Source organism: Paramisgurnus dabryanus, chromosome 5 (assembly GCF_030506205.2).
Source record: "Paramisgurnus dabryanus chromosome 5, PD_genome_1.1, whole genome shotgun sequence".
Classification (NCBI taxonomy): domain Eukaryota; kingdom Metazoa; phylum Chordata; class Actinopteri; order Cypriniformes; family Cobitidae; genus Paramisgurnus; species Paramisgurnus dabryanus.
In genome coordinates this window covers 27,501,431-27,524,388 of record NC_133341.1, presented here as the reverse complement: position 1 = coordinate 27,524,388, position 22,958 = coordinate 27,501,431, and the positions used below count along the sequence as shown (strand labels likewise).

At 36.0% G+C, this 22,958-nt stretch overlaps 1 protein-coding gene across 6 annotated transcripts in view; it reads left to right on the top strand.

The window, feature by feature from the left end:
• Window positions 1–22,958, top strand: part of unc13ba (unc-13 homolog Ba (C. elegans)) — a 101,894-nt gene that overhangs the window by 7,838 nt on the left and 71,098 nt on the right. For 5 of the 6 annotated variants that reach the window (XM_065250785.2, XM_065250784.2, XM_065250781.2 and 2 more), the window contains exons 1-5: window positions 13,386–13,864; window positions 17,572–20,134; window positions 20,977–20,999; window positions 21,658–21,701; window positions 21,807–21,882. In XM_065250785.2, coding sequence (XP_065106857.1) covers window positions 17,662–20,134; window positions 20,977–20,999; window positions 21,658–21,701; window positions 21,807–21,882 — 2,616 coding nt within the window. In that variant the 5' untranslated portion in view covers window positions 13,386–13,864; window positions 17,572–17,661. Of the gene's footprint in view, window positions 1–13,385; window positions 13,865–17,571; window positions 20,135–20,976; window positions 21,000–21,657; window positions 21,702–21,806; window positions 21,883–22,958 lie in introns of those variants that run through there. The other variant, XM_065250786.1, reaches the window with a different exon arrangement.

Here is a 22,958-nt window from a genome sequence, read left to right as displayed (position 1 = left end):
TTTTACGTTGTCAATATCATAATAATGATAGCATTTGTAATTGATGTATGCATTGATATGCTTGTAAAGAAACGATAAATTAATGTGTGGGAAATCATAGAAAATGCCGTAGATTTCATGTTTTGAAAAGGGTCTTGGTTCATGCATGCACGTTCTATGGTATCTAGACAATATCATAACGTTTAATAATGATGATGCCTAAAAACCATTCGTGTGAGCCAGTGGCATATCTTACGCAAGTTTTTACAGTTGTTTTTTAGTTTTACCAAAAGTTTTAATCTGATTTTATTTTTTACTCAACATTATGATTGATAATCCATGTCCGTCAACAAATGTATACTTTAACAAAAACTACGTTCTAGTAGTTTCAATGTATGGTAACTGTTGTTTTTTCATTATTGATTTTGTTTACTGCTTATGTTTTTTGTATGTTTTGATGTACCGATTTCATAAAAACAAAAAATATACAAGGATTTTTGGTCTTAATGTCTGTTGCTACCATAAGATACAAACATTAGAACATTTAGACATCTTGTTCAGACAACGTGTGACATTGCTCATTCTTCATATGTTTTTGCAAATCCACACAGAGAAATGTGAAAGATTAATAGAAATTACATGTGGCTACATCACATGTTTTTTCAGAGGCGTAAAAATAAAAGTCAACAGTGTTAGTATGGGGATCTAAAACATCACATGCACGATATGATCCTAATTTTGTTACCTGACGTCTGTCACATAGTCAAAGAGCATCTACTTCATGTCTCTACGAATCCTGACAGAGTTTTAGTTTCATATACACAACACATCAAATGTAAACCACGGTAAACTAAATACATTTGACAGCAAAGATCTCTAATTTTCTGACAAACCCCAAAAAAGATGATGGGGTCATCATCAAACATCACTCACTTTTTAGGTAGCGAAAGGTTTTTGTTTATTTTAGTTTAACTCGACACTGAAATTTTAGTTAAGCACACAGAAATGCACAGATTTTACGTTTTAAGTATACATGTGTACATCACATAGTGATTTCAGTCTCAACTAGATCGATGATCTATCAATATTAGCTACAAATGTTGTTTGTATGCGTGCTCTGATTTCACAAAACATCCATTTACATTCAAAACCTTTTGGATTCAACGCCTTAAAGTCATCAATGTTATTTCGTTCACATCAACCACACCAAAATTTTGAATGTGCAAACTGTTTTACTTCGTTTTAAACATGTTTGTGCGGTTTCGGTCTAGATTTTTATAGAAAACTTCAGAACATGACACCATTTTAACATTTACAAAAGGATGAAACATTTTACTTTTAACTGGATCCCATGAGTATGTGTTGCTGTGACAAATACCTTTGATTGTTTGGAAATTATATGAATGCAGAGAAACAACGCAAAAGTTTTGAACTTTAACATAATTTATATGCGTCCTGATTTTTAAAAACAGTAAGCTGTAATGTTTCTTACACACAGATCTAAACACATCACAAGTCTCAATGTTTAATAACATAAAAACCTGTATGCAAAGGTTTGTTGGCGTATTTTTAGACACAAGCTGTTTATTTTCATCTTTAAACAAATGTGTATGACAAAAGTTGTACTGCCTGAACTGACACTAAGGATCGATGCCGAAATGTTAAATCTAAGTATTTGCAAAACAACCTTCACCGTCATATAGATGTTTTCAATCTAATGGTACCGGGTTAAATGTGACCATACTATTTCAAACATTACCAAGTTGTAGATGGTTGTGACTCAGTTTACAAAGGTTTTAACACACATTACTGTTTGTCACGATGTGTTTCATCGCATTGCTGTTGCATGCAACAGACTCTCAAGTTTTATGTTAAAAGGATTACTAAATAAAAACCTAAGCATTCTGTATTATGTTGCCACTGATGATTTTACAAGTTTTACAGTCTCAAACATTTTTTGCTATATTCGCTGTGAAAGATTTAGTAAATAAATCTAAAACATAAACGGTGTTGAAGCGTTACCTTAATCTTCTAGCAACAATTTTCAAGAGATTACCAACATGTATGATGTACTAACTGTCAGGGGATCTGTGATATTATTTTCTGAAGTAATTAGCTATCTAATGGCTACTGCACAATAACTTATGCGATAAAGAGTTTGTTACATAACCTATAGAAACGAAACAAGATAAATTACAAAGCCACTGGCATAAGGTTTACACTTAAACAAATCACGCAGATGTTTAAAGTGGTACATATTTTTTATTTCTCATCAAGTAAAAGAAATACATCATATATTGTCATTGTAGTGTAGAAATATCACAACGTTTTTCACGATTGGTTCAATAATTTCACCAACAGCAATTTGATTATTATTTGATATTGTAAATACACACAAACCACACAGGTAATAGTCTCTAAATATTCTATAGAAAGCCATTAGCTTTTTGTCATCAAGTTTGTAACAGATGTATCACTACGACTATTTCATGATCTTGAAACCAAACAGTCTGTGGAATCGATACACGCAATGTGTATTGATTCATCAGGCATTGTCGGATCCTTCTTGGGGGCACCGGTCCATTGGTACATCATCAGACATTACTTGATCCGTACAAAGGGTTGTGTTGTTGTTGTAGGTTGATGGTCCGCCATCAGATACCATGGTGGACTTATTGAGTGCACAGGTCCAGCTGTAGGTTCTCTCATATACATATTGCTCTGGGGTGGGGGGTAGCGCGAATGTGTTGGTGTAGCAGTAGGAGTCCATAGTTTCTTGAAACTTGTTAGGCGATTGTGTTTGAATGAATCATACTGGCACCGATTTAATGACTGTAATGGATAGGCGGAGATAGGAGTCCTGGAGTTAGGGACATTCCTCTCTGGGCGTAACAACTTCACTTTAAACATCTGCGTGATTTGTTTAAGTGTAAACCTTATGCCAGTGGCTTTGTAATTTATCTTGTTTCGTTTCTATAGGTTATGTAACAAACTCTTTATCGCATAAGTTATTGTGCAGTAGCCATTAGATAGCTAATTACTTCAGAAAATAATATCACAGATCCCCTGACAGTTAGTACATCATACATGTTGGTAATCTCTTGAAAATTGTTGCTAGAAGATTAAGGTAACGCTTCAACACCGTTTATGTTTTAGATTTATTTACTAAATCTTTCACAGCGAATATAGCAAAAAATGTTTGAGACTGTAAAACTTGTAAAATCATCAGTGGCAACATAATACAGAATGCTTAGGTTTTTATTTAGTAATCCTTTTAACATAAAACTTGAGAGTCTGTTGCATGCAACAGCAATGCGATGAAACACATCGTGACAAACAGTAATGTGTGTTAAAACCTTTGTAAACTGAGTCACAACCATCTACAACTTGGTAATGTTTGAAATAGTATGGTCACATTTAACCCGGTACCATTAGATTGAAAACATCTATATGACGGTGAAGGTTGTTTTGCAAATACTTAGATTTAACATTTCGGCATCGATCCTTAGTGTCAGTTCAGGCAGTACAACTTTTGTCATACACATTTGTTTAAAGATGAAAATAAACAGCTTGTGTCTAAAAATACGCCAACAAACCTTTGCATACAGGTTTTTATGTTATTAAACATTGAGACTTGTGATGTGTTTAGATCTGTGTGTAAGAAACATTACAGCTTACTGTTTTTAAAAATCAGGACGCATATAAATTATGTTAAAGTTCAAAACTTTTGCGTTGTTTCTCTGCATTCATATAATTTCCAAACAATCAAAGGTATTTGTCACAGCAACACATACTCATGGGATCCAGTTAAAAGTAAAATGTTTCATCCTTTTGTAAATGTTAAAATGGTGTCATGTTCTGAAGTTTTCTATAAAAATCTAGACCGAAACCGCACAAACATGTTTAAAACGAAGTAAAACAGTTTGCACATTCAAAATTTTGGTGTGGTTGATGTGAACGAAATAACATTGATGACTTTAAGGCGTTGAATCCAAAAGGTTTTGAATGTAAATGGATGTTTTGTGAAATCAGAGCACGCATACAAACAACATTTGTAGCTAATATTGATAGATCATCGATCTAGTTGAGACTGAAATCACTATGTGATGTACACATGTATACTTAAAACGTAAAATCTGTGCATTTCTGTGTGCTTAACTAAAATTTCAGTGTCGAGTTAAACTAAAATAAACAAAAACCTTTCGGTACCTAAAAAGTGAGTGATGTTTGATGATGACCCCATCATCTTTTTTGGGGTTTGTCAGAAAATTAGAGATCTTTGCTGTCAAATGTATTTAGTTTACCGTGGTTTACATTTGATGTGTTGTGTATATGAAACTAAAACTCTGTCAGGATTCGTAGAGACATGAAGTAGATGCTCTTTGACTATGTGACAGACGTCAGGTAACAAAATTAGGATCATATCGTGCATGTGATGTTTTAGATCCCCATACTAACACTGTTGACTTTTATTTTTACGCCTCTGAAAAAACATGTGATGTAGCCACATGTAATTTCTATTAATCTTTCACATTTCTCTGTGTGGATTTGCAAAAACATATGAAGAATGAGCAATGTCACACGTTGTCTGAACAAGATGTCTAAATGTTCTAATGTTTGTATCTTATGGTAGCAACAGACATTAAGACCAAAAATCCTTGTATATTTTTTGTTTTTATGAAATCGGTACATCAAAACATACAAAAAACATAAGCAGTAAACAAAATCAATAATGAAAAAACAACAGTTACCATACATTGAAACTACTAGAACGTAGTTTTTGTTAAAGTATACATTTGTTGACGGACATGGATTATCAATCATAATGTTGAGTAAAAAATAAAATCAGATTAAAACTTTTGGTAAAACTAAAAAACAACTGTAAAAACTTGCGTAAGATATGCCACTGGCTCACACGAATGGTTTTTAGGCATCATCATTATTAAACGTTATGATATTGTCTAGATACCATAGAACGTGCATGCATGAACCAAGACCCTTTTCAAAACATGAAATCTACGGCATTTTCTATGATTTCCCACACATTAATTTATCGTTTCTTTACAAGCATATCAATGCATACATCAATTACAAATGCTATCATTATTATGATATTGACAACGTAAAACTCGACCTCGTCACATTCATAAAATATCTCTAGGGCCTTTCTAATAATCACACTGGGTTCCTCTTGGGCCTGTACAACCGTCTGCACCATGCTATTCAGTGTGTCATCTATACTTTTCACAACATCTGTTTTTCCTTGAGTCTGGTTACACACTCGGCGTTAGCTTCGCAATAGTTTGGAGGCATGCACACATTGGCCTCTTTGTATATCACAGTACATAGTAGATTGGACATCTCGCGCTTGTAGTTCTTTTTAAGCATATCTTTAAAAAGGTCGGTCCCGTACACATACCCCTTCTGGCCATTGCGTAGTCGTTCGAATGATTTTGTGCCATCTTTTTCAAGAATCCGTAGTTTCGTAGACAACTTTGCTTGCTTGTTTGTTTCTGAGTTCAATCGCCTTCTCAGCAACAAAAGGCTCGTGTCCACTGTTTCCGCCGCGTTGCGTTTGATAGTTTGTTTGCGAACTCGGACACCTTGGCCGCATCAAAAGTTTCCACAGTTTCTGCAAAACATAAAACAGACCTCTGGTGTGTACGAATCCGACACGGTTGTTCAAATTGTTCTGTGATGTGTTAATCCGGGGTTACGTTTTTGGTAAAGGTTCTGTGTTCAGAACTCATTCTTCGCTTCACAACCCCCGCAGCGTTGGTCGTTTGGTCCGCACCACGTGATAACATCCATTACACACACACACACACACACACGCACACACCATATCCGCTGGGGGTTTTACGATGTTACGATCTTAAACCTAACCTAATATCAGATAATATGTTCAAATAGTTTATTTTTATTTTATTTAGTAAAATTAAGGTTTACCTATTTAACGTAAGCCCGTGATTTTAATATTATGTAGAACCATGTCCTAGCTGTTGTTGTGTTTATGGACGCACACAACCATGTTTAACAAAATGTCAAATTTGTTAAATGTTTTGTCATTAAAGCAATGATTGTTGTCACGTATGTGACAACCTGGTTTATAACAACATCAAACGTTGATAAATAATATTTGCACCCGTTTTGTTGTCCTCTAAGGGCTAACACAAGGGTTTATGTCATCATAGGATGTGTGATGAAATGTCTTAAAACTTCTAAGTTTCTTTAAATTACGAATAAGAAATAACATGCTTTAATCTGTATCTGAGTAATGAAGCCTGAAATCTAAAATAAACCTATTACTTTTTGTCAATGGGGGCTGATTTCTTTTATTTTACCAACACTCCCTCTGTCCAGACATCTGGGGGGTTGTCTGCTGGTTGATAGCGGACTGGTGATAGAGAGAGAGAGAGAGAGAGAGAGAGAGAGAGAGAGAGAGAGACTGAAACTGTTCGTCCAAACAACAAACTTTTTCCACATCAATAAATATGTCGAACATTCGCAAAACAAGAAACACCCATATAACATGTTCAAGAACCCTTTTATTTTGACAATGTTTACCGTGTTACATTATCGTAAATAGACATGTACACACTTCGATATTAGATGACATTAATGAATTAAACTCAAAATAGGGTGTGAAATGTCTTAAAACGTTTAAAAGGCTCTTAACGCCAGATATATGTGCGCATCAGCGTACGTTTTCTGGCAACGTTGGTACACGCATTCACATGTTTTAATCAGAGACTTGGTTAAAGAAAGTCCCAAATCTAAAATAAAACCCCTATTATACCGGAGCGGACAGAATTATAATTTATTGTGTAATAAACACATATTCACAGTTGATTTTAAGATGTCATTAATTTAAAACAAAACTCAGAAAATGATATGAAAGTGTTTTTAATCGTTTAAAAGTTTCTTAACGGTGGATATGAACATTCATCCGCGTATGTTTGTAAACGCCGGAGCGCGATCTAATGGTGTGATCAGAATACTATGTCTGAAAAGATTAAACTTTTATTTAGTTTAAAATAAATAGCCTTTAGTCTAAAGAATGTGTTATTGGTGTCCCCGGTGGTTTTGGCACTGTTCATCGCTATACCACTGATGAATATTTCATTAAATAATTTGTTACAAACAAATGCTTTATTTTTGACAGAGTGTCCATATTACATTTTACCATTACAGTTTTAAAAGACTCTACCTAGATTACAAACCGACCCTGCTGTGAAATATCTATCACATACGGTCATAAGTTCAGCATCAGAAACTTTGAGGCTGTTCAGTAAAATATAGCTTATAGTTAAATAGATAATAGTACATTTAAGGTTAACCAGTTACAACTAAAATATTTATTCTTGCGTGACTTTAAAGAAGTCTCTTGCCAATACAAACGTATTATCAATTTGTATTTATAAGATACACGCAGGCAATTGACCTAAAATCTACATAATAATTTATTTTTGTCAGAGCAGACAATATTGTATAATATACACATATTCACACATGTTTTAAGAAGCGTTTAATTAAAAATAAAACCCCAAAATGGGGTGAATACGTCTTAAAAACATTTAAAAGTTTATTAACGTCATATATAAGTTTCTCTGTCGCCATCTGTGCACGTATACACATGTCTTAATCAGAGACTTGGTTAAAGATTCCCCTAAATCTAAAATAAAATCCTATTTTGCCATAGTGGACAGAATTACATTTATTAACATTATTTTAAAATGGCAGATATGAACGCTCACCCGGCGCTTTGTCAGGCACCGCCGGATCTTTAATACGCGTGAAACTATAGTGCAGGTTATGAAAAGATTCACGGAATTCCTGAACCATTTAAAAAATTTATTTAGTTTAGACTATCGTCTAAAGATTGTAGTATTGACGGCTCTGAAGGTAATGGCTCAGGTCATTGCTTAAACTATACCCGTATACGGAATATTTAATTAAATAACTTGTGATGTTACAATCAAAAGTTTTAATCAGAGACATGGTTAAAGATTCCCCTAAATCTAAAATAAATTCCTATTTTGCCATAGTGGACAGAATTACATTTATTAACTTTATTTTAAATGACAGATATGAACAATCACCCGACGCTTTGTCAGACACCGCTGGATCTTTAATACGCGTTAAACTGTAGACCATGTCATGAAAAGATTCCCGGACTTCGTGAACCGTTTAAAATTTTATTTAGTTCAGACTTTGTGTCTGATCAGAAACTATAGCTCGATAGAAAACATCGGCTTTAAGCATAGCCAGGTACATCTAATATATATATATATATATGATTAGTGATTGCCTTTAAATAAACTTATGCTGTTGCAAAACTTTAGATTCAACAACACACCCGCGGTGTGAAAGTCAGTATTGAGAAGCGCACGGGGCGAGCAAAGGAGGGAGGATGGTTGAGATCTGACATCAAATGTCAATAAACAGCAAATGTCGAAACACGAGCCGTCATTAAACATGACACCATACGCTTGACATAAAACACACTCAGGAAAAACAATCACTCTAAATGACCGGCAATAAAACCATTAAATACTTTCTGTCTAAAGTTGACAACTTGTACAGATTTTGATTGATGGTCCCGCCCCCCTGTCAAAGGGGTCATAAAACACGACCTGTCAACGGGTGGGGGAGGGGGTCATAAAAGTTTGACGAATGGTGGCCCGCTACAACTACTAGGGTAGTCCATACTCGAAATGTGACCTCTGTACTTAATCCATCCCAATGAGAAGTAAATGCATGCACACACTCAAAGGCACCTGAGTTGCAACCTCCTAGCTGTGAGACTCGATCCAGCGACCTTCAGGTGACAAGCCTGAGTCTCTAACCATTAGGCAACGACTCCCCACCTATCAGCATACAGCATTAATATCAAATCAGCTGATTGAATGCAGGCTTTTTTGTATGTTTAGTATGTTTATACATCAGGTGTTTTATGCTAAGCAGTCTGTCTAAAAGCTACTTGGCAGGCAGGATTTTAATCCAAGCCTCCATCTGTACATCAAACAACCTTTTTGCATAATAAGAGAGTGCTGCTGTTGAGTACCAAAGGTGCCAAAAATCGCAGCTTTATTAATGTTTACGTTAGGACTTCCTTGACCTAAGCACATGATTTGTTTTATATTCATGAAAGTATTCAAGAAGAGGAGAAGGGATGAGTTTTGTCCCATGGGATTATGGATGAATTTTCAACAGTGAAATGATATATAGAGGTATATTTTGTAAGCTCATTGTGTAAATACCATATTTTGTCTGAACGGTGAAGGTGAGCAAAGTCACAACATCTCATACTTCCCTGAAGTTTCATCGTCTGTACTATTTCTTACATGATAAATAGCTTTGCCTGCAAACAGCACTTACAGTAACTACGGTAGAGTCACTAATATATTGGGCCCTATTTTAATGATCTAAGCACATTGTCTAAAGCGCACAGCGCACGGTCTAAACGGGCATGTACGATTCCACTTTTTCTAATTTAACGACAGTAAAAATGGTTTTTGCACCAAGTGCATGGCCTAAAATGGTTGTTCATATTCTCGTAATGAGTAGTGGGAGTGTTTTGGGCGTAACGTGCAATAAACAAATTAGAGTCTCAGCTCTTATCCCCTTTAAAACATGTGGGGAGCCGAAACGTTTCAGCACTCTGACAGCGCCGTGAGTGCTTTAAAAAGCATTACTTAAAAAGGTTTTCATCTCATCATATCCACAGATACAAAGTCCTCATATACAATAAATCCGTGAGGTAGCATTAAAAAAACATTTAAAATAGATGCAATATTTGCATTTGTTTAAAGCAAAACATTTAATTACTTACCAGGCTACAGGTGAAGCAGTTCTACTGCTAATAAAGTCTCATCATCGATCCTCATTTATGGACAAGAGACTCAATAATAATCTTTTACATTTTAATCCTTTGATTTTTCATATTTTAAAACGTTTATGTGCTGTTGCGCATCCATGTGATAAGCAAACGCGCGTTGTCATCCCGTTTAGAGGCGCATATTTCTAACGCGCTCTTTAAATAAAAAAAAAACACTATTGCGCCATTGACTTTATACTTTAGACCAGGTTTTAGTTGGTCAATGGCGTAGTCTGTTTTAGTTGCCTCCAAATAGCAACGCGCCAATAATGCGCTTGAACACACCTTGTATTCGGACCGACGCCCATGGGCACAAAATTGGGCGCAAAATTGCATTTGCTATTTAAACAACGTGGCGCTAAACGTGAAAATGATAATTGCGGCGGGCTGAAACTAGCTTAAGACTCTCGTGTCGCACATTCCGCTGCATTGCGCCGGGTGTATGACAGAGCCCTCTGTCTCTAAATGCTGGCTATTTTCTGAAATAAGACATCAGTGTTAGCTAAATTAAATGAACTAACAGTAACTGCATAACTGAGATAAGTAGTGATGACCAAGCCTTTACTAGGTTTTAGATGCTTTTGTTTGTTTTGACTGCATAAACCATGACATATGGAAGACAGACCTGTTTATATAGGTCTTGTTACATTTTCTTTGAATTTAGGACAGGATATATTTATTTATACTCTGGACTGGACGGACATTAATATCTTTCAGACTTCTCATCACTATGCCCATTACAATAGTCTTTCTAGAACTAAAAAAACCCTAGAGATATGGCAAAGGAGAATGTGTCAAAGAGAGAGAGAGAGAGAGAGAGAGAGAGAGAGAGAAAATGAATTGGATAAGGAAGAGTTTCTGACTCTTCAATAGAGATGTGCACTGAATACTAACAGGACAAAATCAAAGACCTGCAAGATGACATTGTCTGAAAGTCACCAATGATATTCACTTCTCCAAAATTGTACCTCTGCTTTGTACTCTGTATATTTCTACAGCTGTGATGGCACTAAAAGGTGTGGAAGATATACCAGACCTGTAGTTTTGACACCTTCTAGATAGGGCAGTGATAAGATATTGAGAACTGGCTACTGGATTTTTGGCCTGAATTTACCCTGATTTCCCCTCCAAAAAATCAGAGAGAATATCTGCTCTAAGACCTCGATTGTTTTGATGTTCCCCTTAGATTTTCATGTAATGTGTGATGTTTACAAATCAAATCTTGCACCTCTTGCAAATCTTGCATGCTTCCCTGATCATATCATGTTTGATATTTTAAAGATTTTAAAAATGTTGTGAATTTATTGTTGTGCATTTGCACATTTTATTGTATCTCCTAAAGCAGCGGTTCTCAAACTGCGCTAAAAGTGAGAAGGGGGGCCGCGAGATGGTGCCAGGGGGGCCCCAGTTTTATGACATTTTATAAAATACATAAATTTTTCATAAATTTTGTGTAAATAAACCTAAAAAAAAATAAGGTTACTAACCAACAGCACTACTTTGTATACTTTAATATGTTTTGTCTAATTAAAATATTATGTTTTAGAACAAAATTGTCATAAATTTTCTTTGGGGGGGCGCGGAAAAATGCATTGTACACAAGGGGGGCCGCATGCTGAAAAAGTTTGAGAACCACTGTCCTAAAGGAATTTATTTTGAAACGATTATTATATTAACTTTTATCTCTGTGAATGTAGCGAGGTTAGCTAGTTTCTAAAAACCTTTTTTAGTTTAAGGTAGACGTTACAGTGGAGCGTCAAGTTGATTAATGGGAAACTCCACTTTTTTTTTAAAATATTCCCATTTTCCAGCTCCCATAGAGTTAAACATTTGATTTTTACCATTTTGGAATCCATTCAGCTAATCTCCAGGTCTGGCGCTATCACTTTTAGCATAGCTTAGCATAATTCATTGAATCTGATTAGACCATTAGCATTGCGCTAAAAAATAACCAAAGAGTTTCGATATTTTTCCTATTTAAAAATGATTTTCTAGGCAGATATGGCTAGGAACTATACTCTTATTCTGGCGTAATAATCAAGGACTTTGCTGCTGTAACATGGCTGCAGCAGGCACAATGATATTACGCAGTGCCTGAAAATAGTCCCCTGCTATTGAAAGTTACCAAGGGGAAAATAGGAAATAAGAAATTTTAAATAGGACAAATATCAAAAATCTTTGGTTATTTTTGAGCGCGATGCTAATGGTCTAATCAGATTTGATGGATTATGCTAAGCTATGCTAAAAGTGGTAGCGCCAGACCCGGAGATCGGCTGAATGGATTCCAAAACGGTAAAATGGTTAAAGTTAACATGTTAGGGGAGCTGGAAAATGGCCATATTTTCAAAAAAGTGATGTGTCCCTTTAAGGAAATCAGCTGTCAGCTATACAGTTTATGCAAAAAAATTCAATGCAGAATGCTGTAATGATCGGTCAGAATTCGTTTTTTCAGAGAGTCAACATAACCTTAAAGGAATAGTCTACTCATTTTCAATATTAAAATATGTTATTACCTTAACTAAGAAGAGTTGATACATCCCTCTATCTTCTGTGTGCGTGCACGTAAGCGCTGGAGCGCGCTGCGACACTTCGATAGAATTTAGCTTAGCCCCATTCATTCAATGGTACCACTCAGAGATAAAGTTAGAAGTGACCAAACACATCAACGTTTTTCCTATTTAAGACGAGTAGTTATACGAGCAAGTTTGGTGGTACAAAATAAATGTAGCGCTTTTCTAAGCGGATTTAATAGAGGAACTATATTGTATGGCGGAACAGCACTTTTGGGAGTACTTCAACTCGCCTGAAAAATCCGCTCCCCTTCTCCCTCTCATAATGTGAGAGGGAGGGTGTTACTGCGCCGAGTCGAAGTACTCCCAAAAGTGCTGATCCGCCATACAATATAGTTCCTCTTTTAAATCCGCTTAGAAAAGCGCTACGTTTTATTTTGTACCACCAAACTTGCTCGTATAACTACTCGTCTTAAATAGGAAAAACGTTGATGTGTTTGGTCACTTTTAACTTTATCTCTGAGTGGTACCATTGAATGAATGGGGCTAAGCTAAATGCTATCGAAGTGTCACAGCGCGCTCCAGCACATACATGCACGCACACAGATGATAGAGGGATGTATCAACTCTTCTTAGTTAAGGTAATAACATATTTTAATATTGAAAATGAGTAGACTATTCCTTTAAATCTTGTATAATGCACAACAAATAAAATTATGTATCATTTAAAGAACACAAGATTTTATTTTTCAAATTTTTCCAGTGCGAATTAAGTATTTTTTCATAATGCCAAAAATGACATGAAACATCTGTGGCATACATGTTGCAACTTATTGGACTCAGCGACAAGATGATTGTATAGGGAGAGAAATAAGACCAAGTTGTAGGAGAGATGGAGTGTGCACGATCCTCCGCAAGAGGGAGGAAAAGAGAGAGTAACAGATGGATGGAGAAGTGAAGTGAGAGAGAGAGAGACAGAGAGAAGAATTGGTAAAAGTACATACACACAGCTGAGGGTGGATGTGTTCTTAGCAACAAGCCAGAGGAGTGTAGGAGGGAGATATAGGAGAGATAGGAGTGGAGCAGTGACACAAATGCGTGTTAAGAGGAAGAATTGCCTCTAGATTTGAATGAATTAACGTGTGTCTGTGTTCGTTTAACAGTGAAGATGACAGGGAGGAGCTTGTCAAGACCACAAAGACTTATTTAACTGTGAATAATAGAGAACGACAGCTACTGTTATCATTTTGAGTTAACTTGTTGGATTATCGTGAGAGCTGCATGGAGGTCTGGAGGATGTGGGCTTTTGACTTGATCGAAGAAGCTGTCATAATGACATTTATTTTATCCTTGAACTTGATCAGCCCGTGTCTTATGGGCTTCGTACATGGAAATCGACATATGGGTTCCTGTGTTTAATTACGCTGTTTTGGTAAAGTTACACTTTTTGCCTAAATACACACCTGTGGTTTTACTGATCTGTGTATCTTCGATGGTAAGTTAGATGTTTTATTTCTTTAAAAATGTAAACACATCTTGCAACAATATGCTGTATTGGTTTTTCCAAATTGATATAGATTAAGTAAAATGTTTTAAAAGACATTCTTGCATATTTAAGAAATAATCAAATAATATGAGCTTTCCCTCTCTTATCAAAAGTGCAAAATTGAATTGGTTGATAAGTTGGACTGTAACTGTAATTTAAAAGACTAGTTTATATATATATATATATATATATATATATATATATATATATATATATATATATATATATATATATATATATATATATATATATATATATATATATATATATATATATATATATATATATATATATATATATATATATGCACACATTTATAAAATATTTTATATATTTATTATTTATAATTCTGAAGCTGTTAGACCATGAATTGAATGATTAAGGGTCTGTTTTGGTGATCCACACATGTATATTAAGTTAAATTTTAGGGGTAAACTCTTTAAACTATTTAGTGTTTAAGAAATTCAGATATAGAAGTAAACAGCTGGCATGCTATATGGTGGCAACAGGTTGTCGATCCAATACGACGATTTGATTGAACTTTCTATGTAATGTATGGCAGATTAAATTTTTTACTTGATCCATGTAAAAGACTCCCCGCATCACAGCTGTTGTGTTTATCGATCAGCTGTCAGAGAGGTCGATGTAGATGTTGAGCTTTATTTACTATGTTTCAGTCTCCTATAATGCCAAGCTCTCAATCTTCTATAAACATATAATATGACCTTTTCGTGAACAATCTACTGTGAACATACTGATCAGTAGTCTTTGCTTTGGCAGGAAGAATGTGTAGTCAAGGAAAATTATCTTGCCTTTGGCTGTACTGTAGTTTCGCATGTGTAAGTGAGTTTAGTTTTGACCCATGTGTTGAGCGCCTGAAATAAGACCTCTGCTAACAGAGTGCTTGGATACAGCAGGAGGTAATGCACTACAGTTCTTATTGAGTTTGAAATATATTAAGTACACTATTTTACCATCACGTTTACTTTACAGCATCTTTCCAAGATTTGATTTGATGTTCTCATTATAGCAGACCTGTACCTTGCACCCGATGCCTGGAAATTGCATAATGCAAGCTAATAAGATTGCAATTTAAGAATCTCTGTGTGCGCAATAAGAACAAACAGCTCAAAGCGATGCTCAAAATCTGCATCTCGTTGGTACCAAAGCTGTTATGTGTTGCTTTTCTCATTGGACGTCTTTTGCCTTGAATGCTGACAGGGTTGTTTACAGTGTACACAAAATAAAAGATCAATTTCTGTAGACGGCTGAAGTGCAGAATAGATCTGCCAAGGACAGTCAGTGGATCATGTGGAGAAAGTGTTTGTTAAGGTTATGTATTAGGTTGAGTAAAAGGTCACACCACTTGACTTGTCTGATTGAAAAGATTATGAGAAAGCGAACCGCAAAGATTAATGTGAAGAATTGTATAATAAGGTGTAACAAGGCCACATGTAGAGTAGTGACAGCAGAATCATAAAGACAACAGCTTTGTGAAAAAAATCATTTAAACCTTTGGCTTTTATCACACCTGCAAGCATTTATTTTGCTCCATGCATGCTACATACAAACAAAACGAGAAGCAACGTGCAATGCTGCGAGCAGTAAGCCCTGTGCATTCTTTGTAGTAATTAAGTAAGTAAATTACAGACAAAAAAGTGACTTAATTTTTAAAAAAATGTACATGATGCTTAACAGAATGGAAATAATAAAAATAAAATGTCAGCCAATGTTTAGTAAGGGATTAAGAGTTTAAGTTGATATTTAGTTGTATCAGAGAGGATAAAATGTTTTGGAAAAAATCTGGATCATTTATTGTTTGTCTGCATGTCTGTTAGTAGTCACATAATAAGAGATTTTCTCCTGAGATACCAATCTTTACATCCACAAGACTCTACAGGTTGTTGCTGGTGTAATCGTCTCGTTTAAATTGTAATACTCTCTGATACGTGGGAGCAGATAGTGGTAAAGTGAGGAGAAATGCAGTATAGAATATAAAAAATAGATACTATAATAGAAATGCATAAACAAAGGAAAAGGCAGGGGTAGATATGTGCGAGTAATTGATGTGTGTTTGGAGAAATCTTTAAATCTGAGAACCTGAATGCAGGTAGCGCATGGTTTCCATGGTTACCTGCGTCACATGATTTTCCTCTAACATGACATTTTCTCTGCTTAATTTACGCATCACCTTAAATCCTGTTAACCACTGTTACTTAAGAAAAAACAATATGAACATTTCTGGGATAAGTAAATCATTAATTTCAGATAATTTTGTGATCATTTCAAATTCTTTTTGGTTCCTTGAAATTTTCCATAGCACCCTTATGTACTGTAGGGTGAATATATGTAGACTATTTTGACATGCGACTGGCGAAACCTAATGTACCTAAATTCACCCTATATATGTTAGTATGCATATTTTTATGCATTTTTCTGCTGGCTGTTGCCATGGATTAGAGAGAGCACACTATTTGGTCATCTCTTGCACTTATTTATGTTTTTATTTATTATTTTAATGTTTTTGTTTCAAGGAAAACTATGGTTGCTTTTGTTTCTTTTTTAGAATTTCTGGTGTTTTTTGGGGTTATTTTGTTATCAAATCCACTTAACTGGAATTTTTCTGCTGATATACAGTGGGCAAAATTATTAGAAGACCTGACAGATCTGAAAAAAAAAAGTTTGCCTCTATAACTTTTTCATTTCGTAATGATGGTCGCAGTAAGCACAACAAATATCAGATGAAGACTTACTGTTTTTATCCAATTTTAATATTTAGTATGTCCACCTTTTGCAGCAACTACATCAGCACATCTCTTTGGCATAATGTGAATACATTTTCCACAGAACTTTATCATTAATGTTATTCGTTGCTCAAACCAAAAACTTTAATTTGAATGTACAAGTGCAGTTTATTTTCCTACTTGCACCAAATTTGCTTGATGGGGTTTATGTCTGGACTTTGAGGCAGGCAGTAAGGAAAATTGCCTAAATCTTCCTTTGATTGCTCTATTTTATTATTTATTCTGCATATTGATGACTTTGTAGATACAGTGGTGGCCAGCATATGAAGATTTATGTCATTTTCCTTACTGGCCCCCTCAAAGTCCAGACCTCAACCCCATTGAGCAAATTTGTAAAATGTAAAATTGGACTTTAGTGTCATGATAAATTGAAGGTCTTAAAATGTTTTAAATTTGACTTGGTGAAACTTGAAGAAACCCTGATGTAAGTGCACATGCTTTTAATCTTAAATTATGAAGAGATGTGAAATGTGGCTTGTAAGCTCTCAACTTTGTGCTGTTCTCACAATGACATAAAGAAATAAGTAGTTACACTTGTGAATATTTGAATGCATTTTGGTGTTGCTGTCAAATTGTCACAATAGTGCAAATCATCAGTTGATATTTAGACACGTAACATCCATACTTCGCCTGCTATTAATCAAAATGTGCTTTAATTTATCTACTGATGCAAATTTGGTACAAAAACTTTGATAAGAGAGGGAAGTACCAAGAAATTGAACTTGTAAAGGCATAAACTTTGGTTTACTTTTCCTTAATTAATGTTGTATGGATTTTTTTTCACGTTTTTCTTCCTTCATCATATCCTTTTTACTCAGATGATTTCTTTCGACCCTGTGTAATGTGATTTAGCTCCACAGCGCAGACGTTTTTGGAGCCTCTCTTCAGGGCAGAGAGAGCTAGCCTCTCCCTCCCCAGTCCCTTCAACCACAACAATCAGAGATGTTCTCTCGGAATCGCTGCAATGGACAGGACAGCACAGGAGTCCCTCAATATCCCAGACCCAAAAAGAAAACGGGGGTGCCAAAAAGGAGGCAGCCTAATCCCAGAGTTGCTGTGGTGCTACGTGGGAAAATTCACCGTTTCCTCCAGGGTTCTGCAGATCATAGTGTCCAACCTTCTGAGCTTTACAATGCTGGAATTGAAGAAGAGGGTGAAAATGGGGAAGAAGATGTTGAGAAGTTGCAGAATTACTACAAGAGAGGATTGGATTCAGCAGAGGTTTGCTGTTCACCTCAGGTTCCAAATGGGCATGTTCGTGGAGCAGTTTCTGAAGCACCTTGCGTTGGTGAGGTGGAGCTAAATCAAGAGGGAGGAATCAAGATTCCTTGTACCTTACAGCACAACAGTAGTCAGAACCATATCTCGCCAGGTAGTGAACTTGGTGGCGAGTCTAAAAAACAGACAGACTCCTTGCTATACAGGTTTAATATGACTATTCAGGATACAATTGTGGAGGGGAATAATGAGGACAATCAAGAGGAAGAATCAAGTGCTATCATTGAACACATCATAAAGGAATTGCGAGGGATCAACAAAATTCAAGAGGAGATTTCAGACTTAAGAGAGTACTTGTCATCTGTACGTGGTTCTGTTGAAGAGGTGTCCAGCTGTGTGGATGCTGTCCTAATGGAGATTGAAGGCATGAGATCTGGAACTAAATCTGGTGTGGAGACCTGGCCTGGGGCAACTGGTGGAACTGATGGTACATCCCATCATCACAAATTAAACAATACCTTAACCCAAAGCTGTTTTAAGCCTTCCATGGTTGAATCATCAAGTAGCTTTGCTAATATACTATCTGAAAATAAAGTTCTTGATGGAAAATACAAGGAATTGCCGAAGCAGGGACTGGGAATTGGGGGTGTATGTCCGTCAGTAAGATCCCAGACCACATTTGCTGGTGCCGAGACTGCAGAATGCATTGAACACATTCCATTTGCACATGAAGCATCTGATCAGAGGTCAGAAGCACCTCAAGGTACCGGGAGAAGGAAACTAAGCTTTGGTTACCTTGAGCGCCAGGATGGCCAAGACTGTCCAAGCACTAGCTCACCCTCTTCAGGTCAAAGTTCCAAGTCCGAGTCTGATCCAGAAAGGGTGACTCTTGGGCAGGGCAGCACTGGGATTAAAAGTCAGAGCTGGAACCCAGAGGCTTTAAAACACTTTGGAAGTGGAGAGATTGGATGGAGTGAAGAAGATACTTGCTCCAGACAAGGAAGTTTTGAAGAGGCGGATAACAGGGACGAATCGAGAACTGCCAACTTCTTAGGTCAGCTATCCGTCCTATCTGAAAATCACTGCAACTCCCCTTTTAGTACTTGCAGTAGAGAGAATTGGAAGACATTGAAGCACTACGATGCTGATATACTCCCAGAAGAGCCTGGATTGGATTGCCATAATCGCACCAAGGTCTGTCCTCAGAGCTCTGTTTATTATACTGCCGCCATGTATGAGAATGAAAAGGTCAATGCTCCATTCTTGAGTCTAAATAACAACTCGACTGGATTTAAAGCAGATGTCTGTGAATCTTCCTTGTCTGATAAATGCCCAGTTAATATTGATCTTAAAAGTGAGTCAATAAAATGTGGGGTTGTTGAGCATTCCTGTAAAACATCAATAACTGACAGGAACCTTCTGTATGAAGGCACTTCACTCTGCAATTTCCCTGATTGCGAGTCTGACTCTATTCATGCCAGTAATGTAGCCTTTAATGTTAAAAAGTTTGGCAGAGCAGTTCTTGACTTTAAAAGTGCTATGCGGGGAGCAATAAAGAAGCTAGATGGAACTAACTGTGCTTTGCCTGGAGAGATCAATCCCCCCATATCCACATGTGGGGAGCAAAAAGCAGTAAATGTCCCTAATATCAGAACACCAAATGGAGAGGCATCTCAAATACAGACATCCTTTGTGAAGACTTCACAAACCCTCTATTCAGAGCAACATCAACACACCAATACAGATCATGGCTTTGTAGATATACCCGATTGCATCTCTACCCAAGAAAAGCCTGAATCTGAGAATGTAGGACAGAGTGATAACTCTCCTCACCAGTGTAATGTTGAGGATTCAGAGCATTCAAAATCATCAGAGATGGACCCACCCACGAGTAATACATCTGATACATCCGAACATCTCACAAGTGCTGACTGCACAGACATTGTCCCACATTCTCTTTTACATGAGGAACTAGCAGGTGAAGAGGAACAGAGAACACTAGCAGAAGACACACTACAAACTCCTACAGAGTCATCTTCTGAAGTTGGTAGTAGTGAAGCGGAGCTTAGTCAGAGAGATGCACGTCGTCTTAAGTGCCTCAGGAGTTTCCAGCAGATCCTGAGGGAGAAAAGAGAATCCAGAAGACACCTCAGTATGGTGACCATGTCAACATTTTCTGAGGATGATTTTAATCCAGGTACATGAGTGTGGAGCCCAAAGACATCTACATTTTATTTTGCGATAACTTATTTGTAAGGTAGTGGTGTATTTAATTCCATTAAAAAGTCATTATAGGAGTAGTTGGTCAGTTGAATGTGCATCACATGTAGGATTGCGAAATTCTGGGAATTATGGAAACTTTCCATGGAAATTACACAGGATTATACGGGAATTGTAGCACCCAGATAAAGAGAGTTTTTTTGTCGAGGTATTCACAAATAATTTCCTTTTAATTCCTTAATTGAATGTTTCCAAAATTCCCGAGCTTTGCAACCCTAATCAAATGTGTATTGAAAAATCTTTACCAGTCATATGCCTTCTGATTATTATTTTTTTTCTGTAAAAAACAGATGTTATTGAGGGAGAAACTGCTGACTTGTGTAATCAGTGAGTGTTTGGTTCTTCCTTGCAGATGGATTGGCAAGCACACTGCTGGGTGTTAAACAAGTCCTTTTCCCCAGGCTTAGGGCAAACTAATTACACTTATTGAATCGAAAACAAACATGACATGAAAGCTAAAGTGTAGGCATAATTTAGGAGCCATTATAAAATTATGAATCCATGTCAATGAAACATTTATGAACTCTGTCTAGATCAATTGCACATTTTTTTGTTATGCCGTTCAGACTTATTGTCTGTATATTAAGTATGTACAAATGCTCATTAAATTCTGTCCGAAAATGTAAATGTATCCATAGACGGGAGGTTAATTGCTTCATAATGTTGTCTGATGTATGTTTGGTTATTAAAGAGTGCTGGCTGGTTCTTGTTAAAAATAGTGTGATGTTATTATCTTGATGTACTGTTTATTATTTTCAGATGGCAGCCAGGATGAAGATCAGGTTATGTCTTTTTCATATTGTTATACAAGTTTTTTTTTTTTTTGGTGATTTATTTTAATTTGCAAAGTTTAAGAAAATATAAAATTGTTTTACTGTGCATGGCCCATTTGCTACATTGAGTTGACTTGTTTGTGTCTGTTTTATTTTATTTTCAGTCACATTGCTTTGTCTTGTGACTTGTCAATGCCGTAATGTACTTCACACATTTTCTCGGTGTTATTGAAAGCATCCCTTTCATTTTAAAAACTATGCCACATGAAAGAGAAACTGTGATTATAAATCTTAAAGTCTATTTCAGAAGTAGCTGAGTCAGAGTTTTATGACAGTGTTTTTTTCAACAGCCCATTTGCTGATATTTGGCATGATTGCCATTTTTTCTTTGCAAAAAAGTTAAGTCTACAGTTTTCTTTAATCACTTTGTGTCAGAAGTCTCCCACTTTTTTCTAGTAAGAAGTGAACTTTAGATGTAATAGCCTGACTAGAAGAACTAAGAGTAAATATAGCGGTGAAACTTAATCAACCAAACAACAGGGCTTTCACTCTTCCTCTCTCTGTTTGTTTCTCTCCTTCTTATTGTGTGTGTTTTATTGTCTGTGAGCAGCAGCAAGATTCATTTTTGTTGTTATGACACATGACTTGAATTTATCATCTTTAACAGAACCTCAATGGAGACCACAACAGACATCCATGGGCCAAACCTGGGTATGATCTCTCACCCACTCGCTCGCTTGCTCGCTCGCTCATTCCCATGGCTTGTTCTTCATCCTTTTTCTTTATTACTTCATCAATTTCTGCTTTTGTCTTTAGTGGAGGAGGATTATTTGGCATTGATAGCATGCCTGATCTTAGGAAGAAGAAACCTATACCATTGGTTAGCGAAGTGGTGAGTGTTCCTAAAGTATTACACCTACACTGATGTATTAAGATTTTACCACATTCTTACCACAGAAATATAAAGAATACGTCTCTATTGATTATATATTCAATTTGCAAATTGTAACCTAACTCTGTTAAGCTCCAACAGTCTTTAGTAAAAAAAATCATCAGATAATAAAACCTTGTATGAATATATTTTTTTGTCATTTTTTCATGCTTTCACCCATTACCAGGCTATGGTAAGTTTTTGGTTTTTAATTAGTCAAAACTTAAAGGAATAGTTTTGCAAAAAAATACAAATTCTATCTTCCTCATGTTGGTCTCATGCAAGTTTTTTATTCTGTTGAACACAAAGATATTTTGATAAATATTGGTAAGCACACAGTTGATGGTATCGATTGACTTTCATAGTATTTGTTTTCCTACTATGCAAGTCAATGGGTACTGTCAGTTGTGTGGTTGAGTAACAGTATGAGAGTAAGTGTTGACAGAATTTAAATATTTAGGTTTCCAGTCCTTTTTCATATGATTGGGATATTATTATTAATTTGTGTACAGTGTTTTTAAGGTGGAACTGTAATGAATAATGGCGAGTGAATCACAGCAAATGACCTTCATGTCTTATAATTGCCATAACAATTATACAGACTAACAGTGTGGATGGATGGATAGACAGATGGATAGATAGTTACAGTAGATGGATGGATGGATAGACAGACAGAGAGACAGACATAGACACAGACATGGATAGATTTTATAGATTAGATAGATTTTATAGGTTAGTTAGATAGATTGGATAGATAAGATGGATGGATAGGATAGGATAGATTAGATAGATGGATAGATAGATACGTACAGTAGATGGATGGATGGATGGATGGATGGACAGACAGACAGACATAGACACAGACATGGATAGATTTTATAGATTAGATAGATTTTATAGGTTAGTTAGATAGATTGGATAGATAAGATGGATGGATAGGATAGATTAGATAGATGGATAGATAGATACGTACAGTAGATGGATGGATGGATGGATGGATGGATAGATGGATGGATGGATAGATAGATGGATAGATA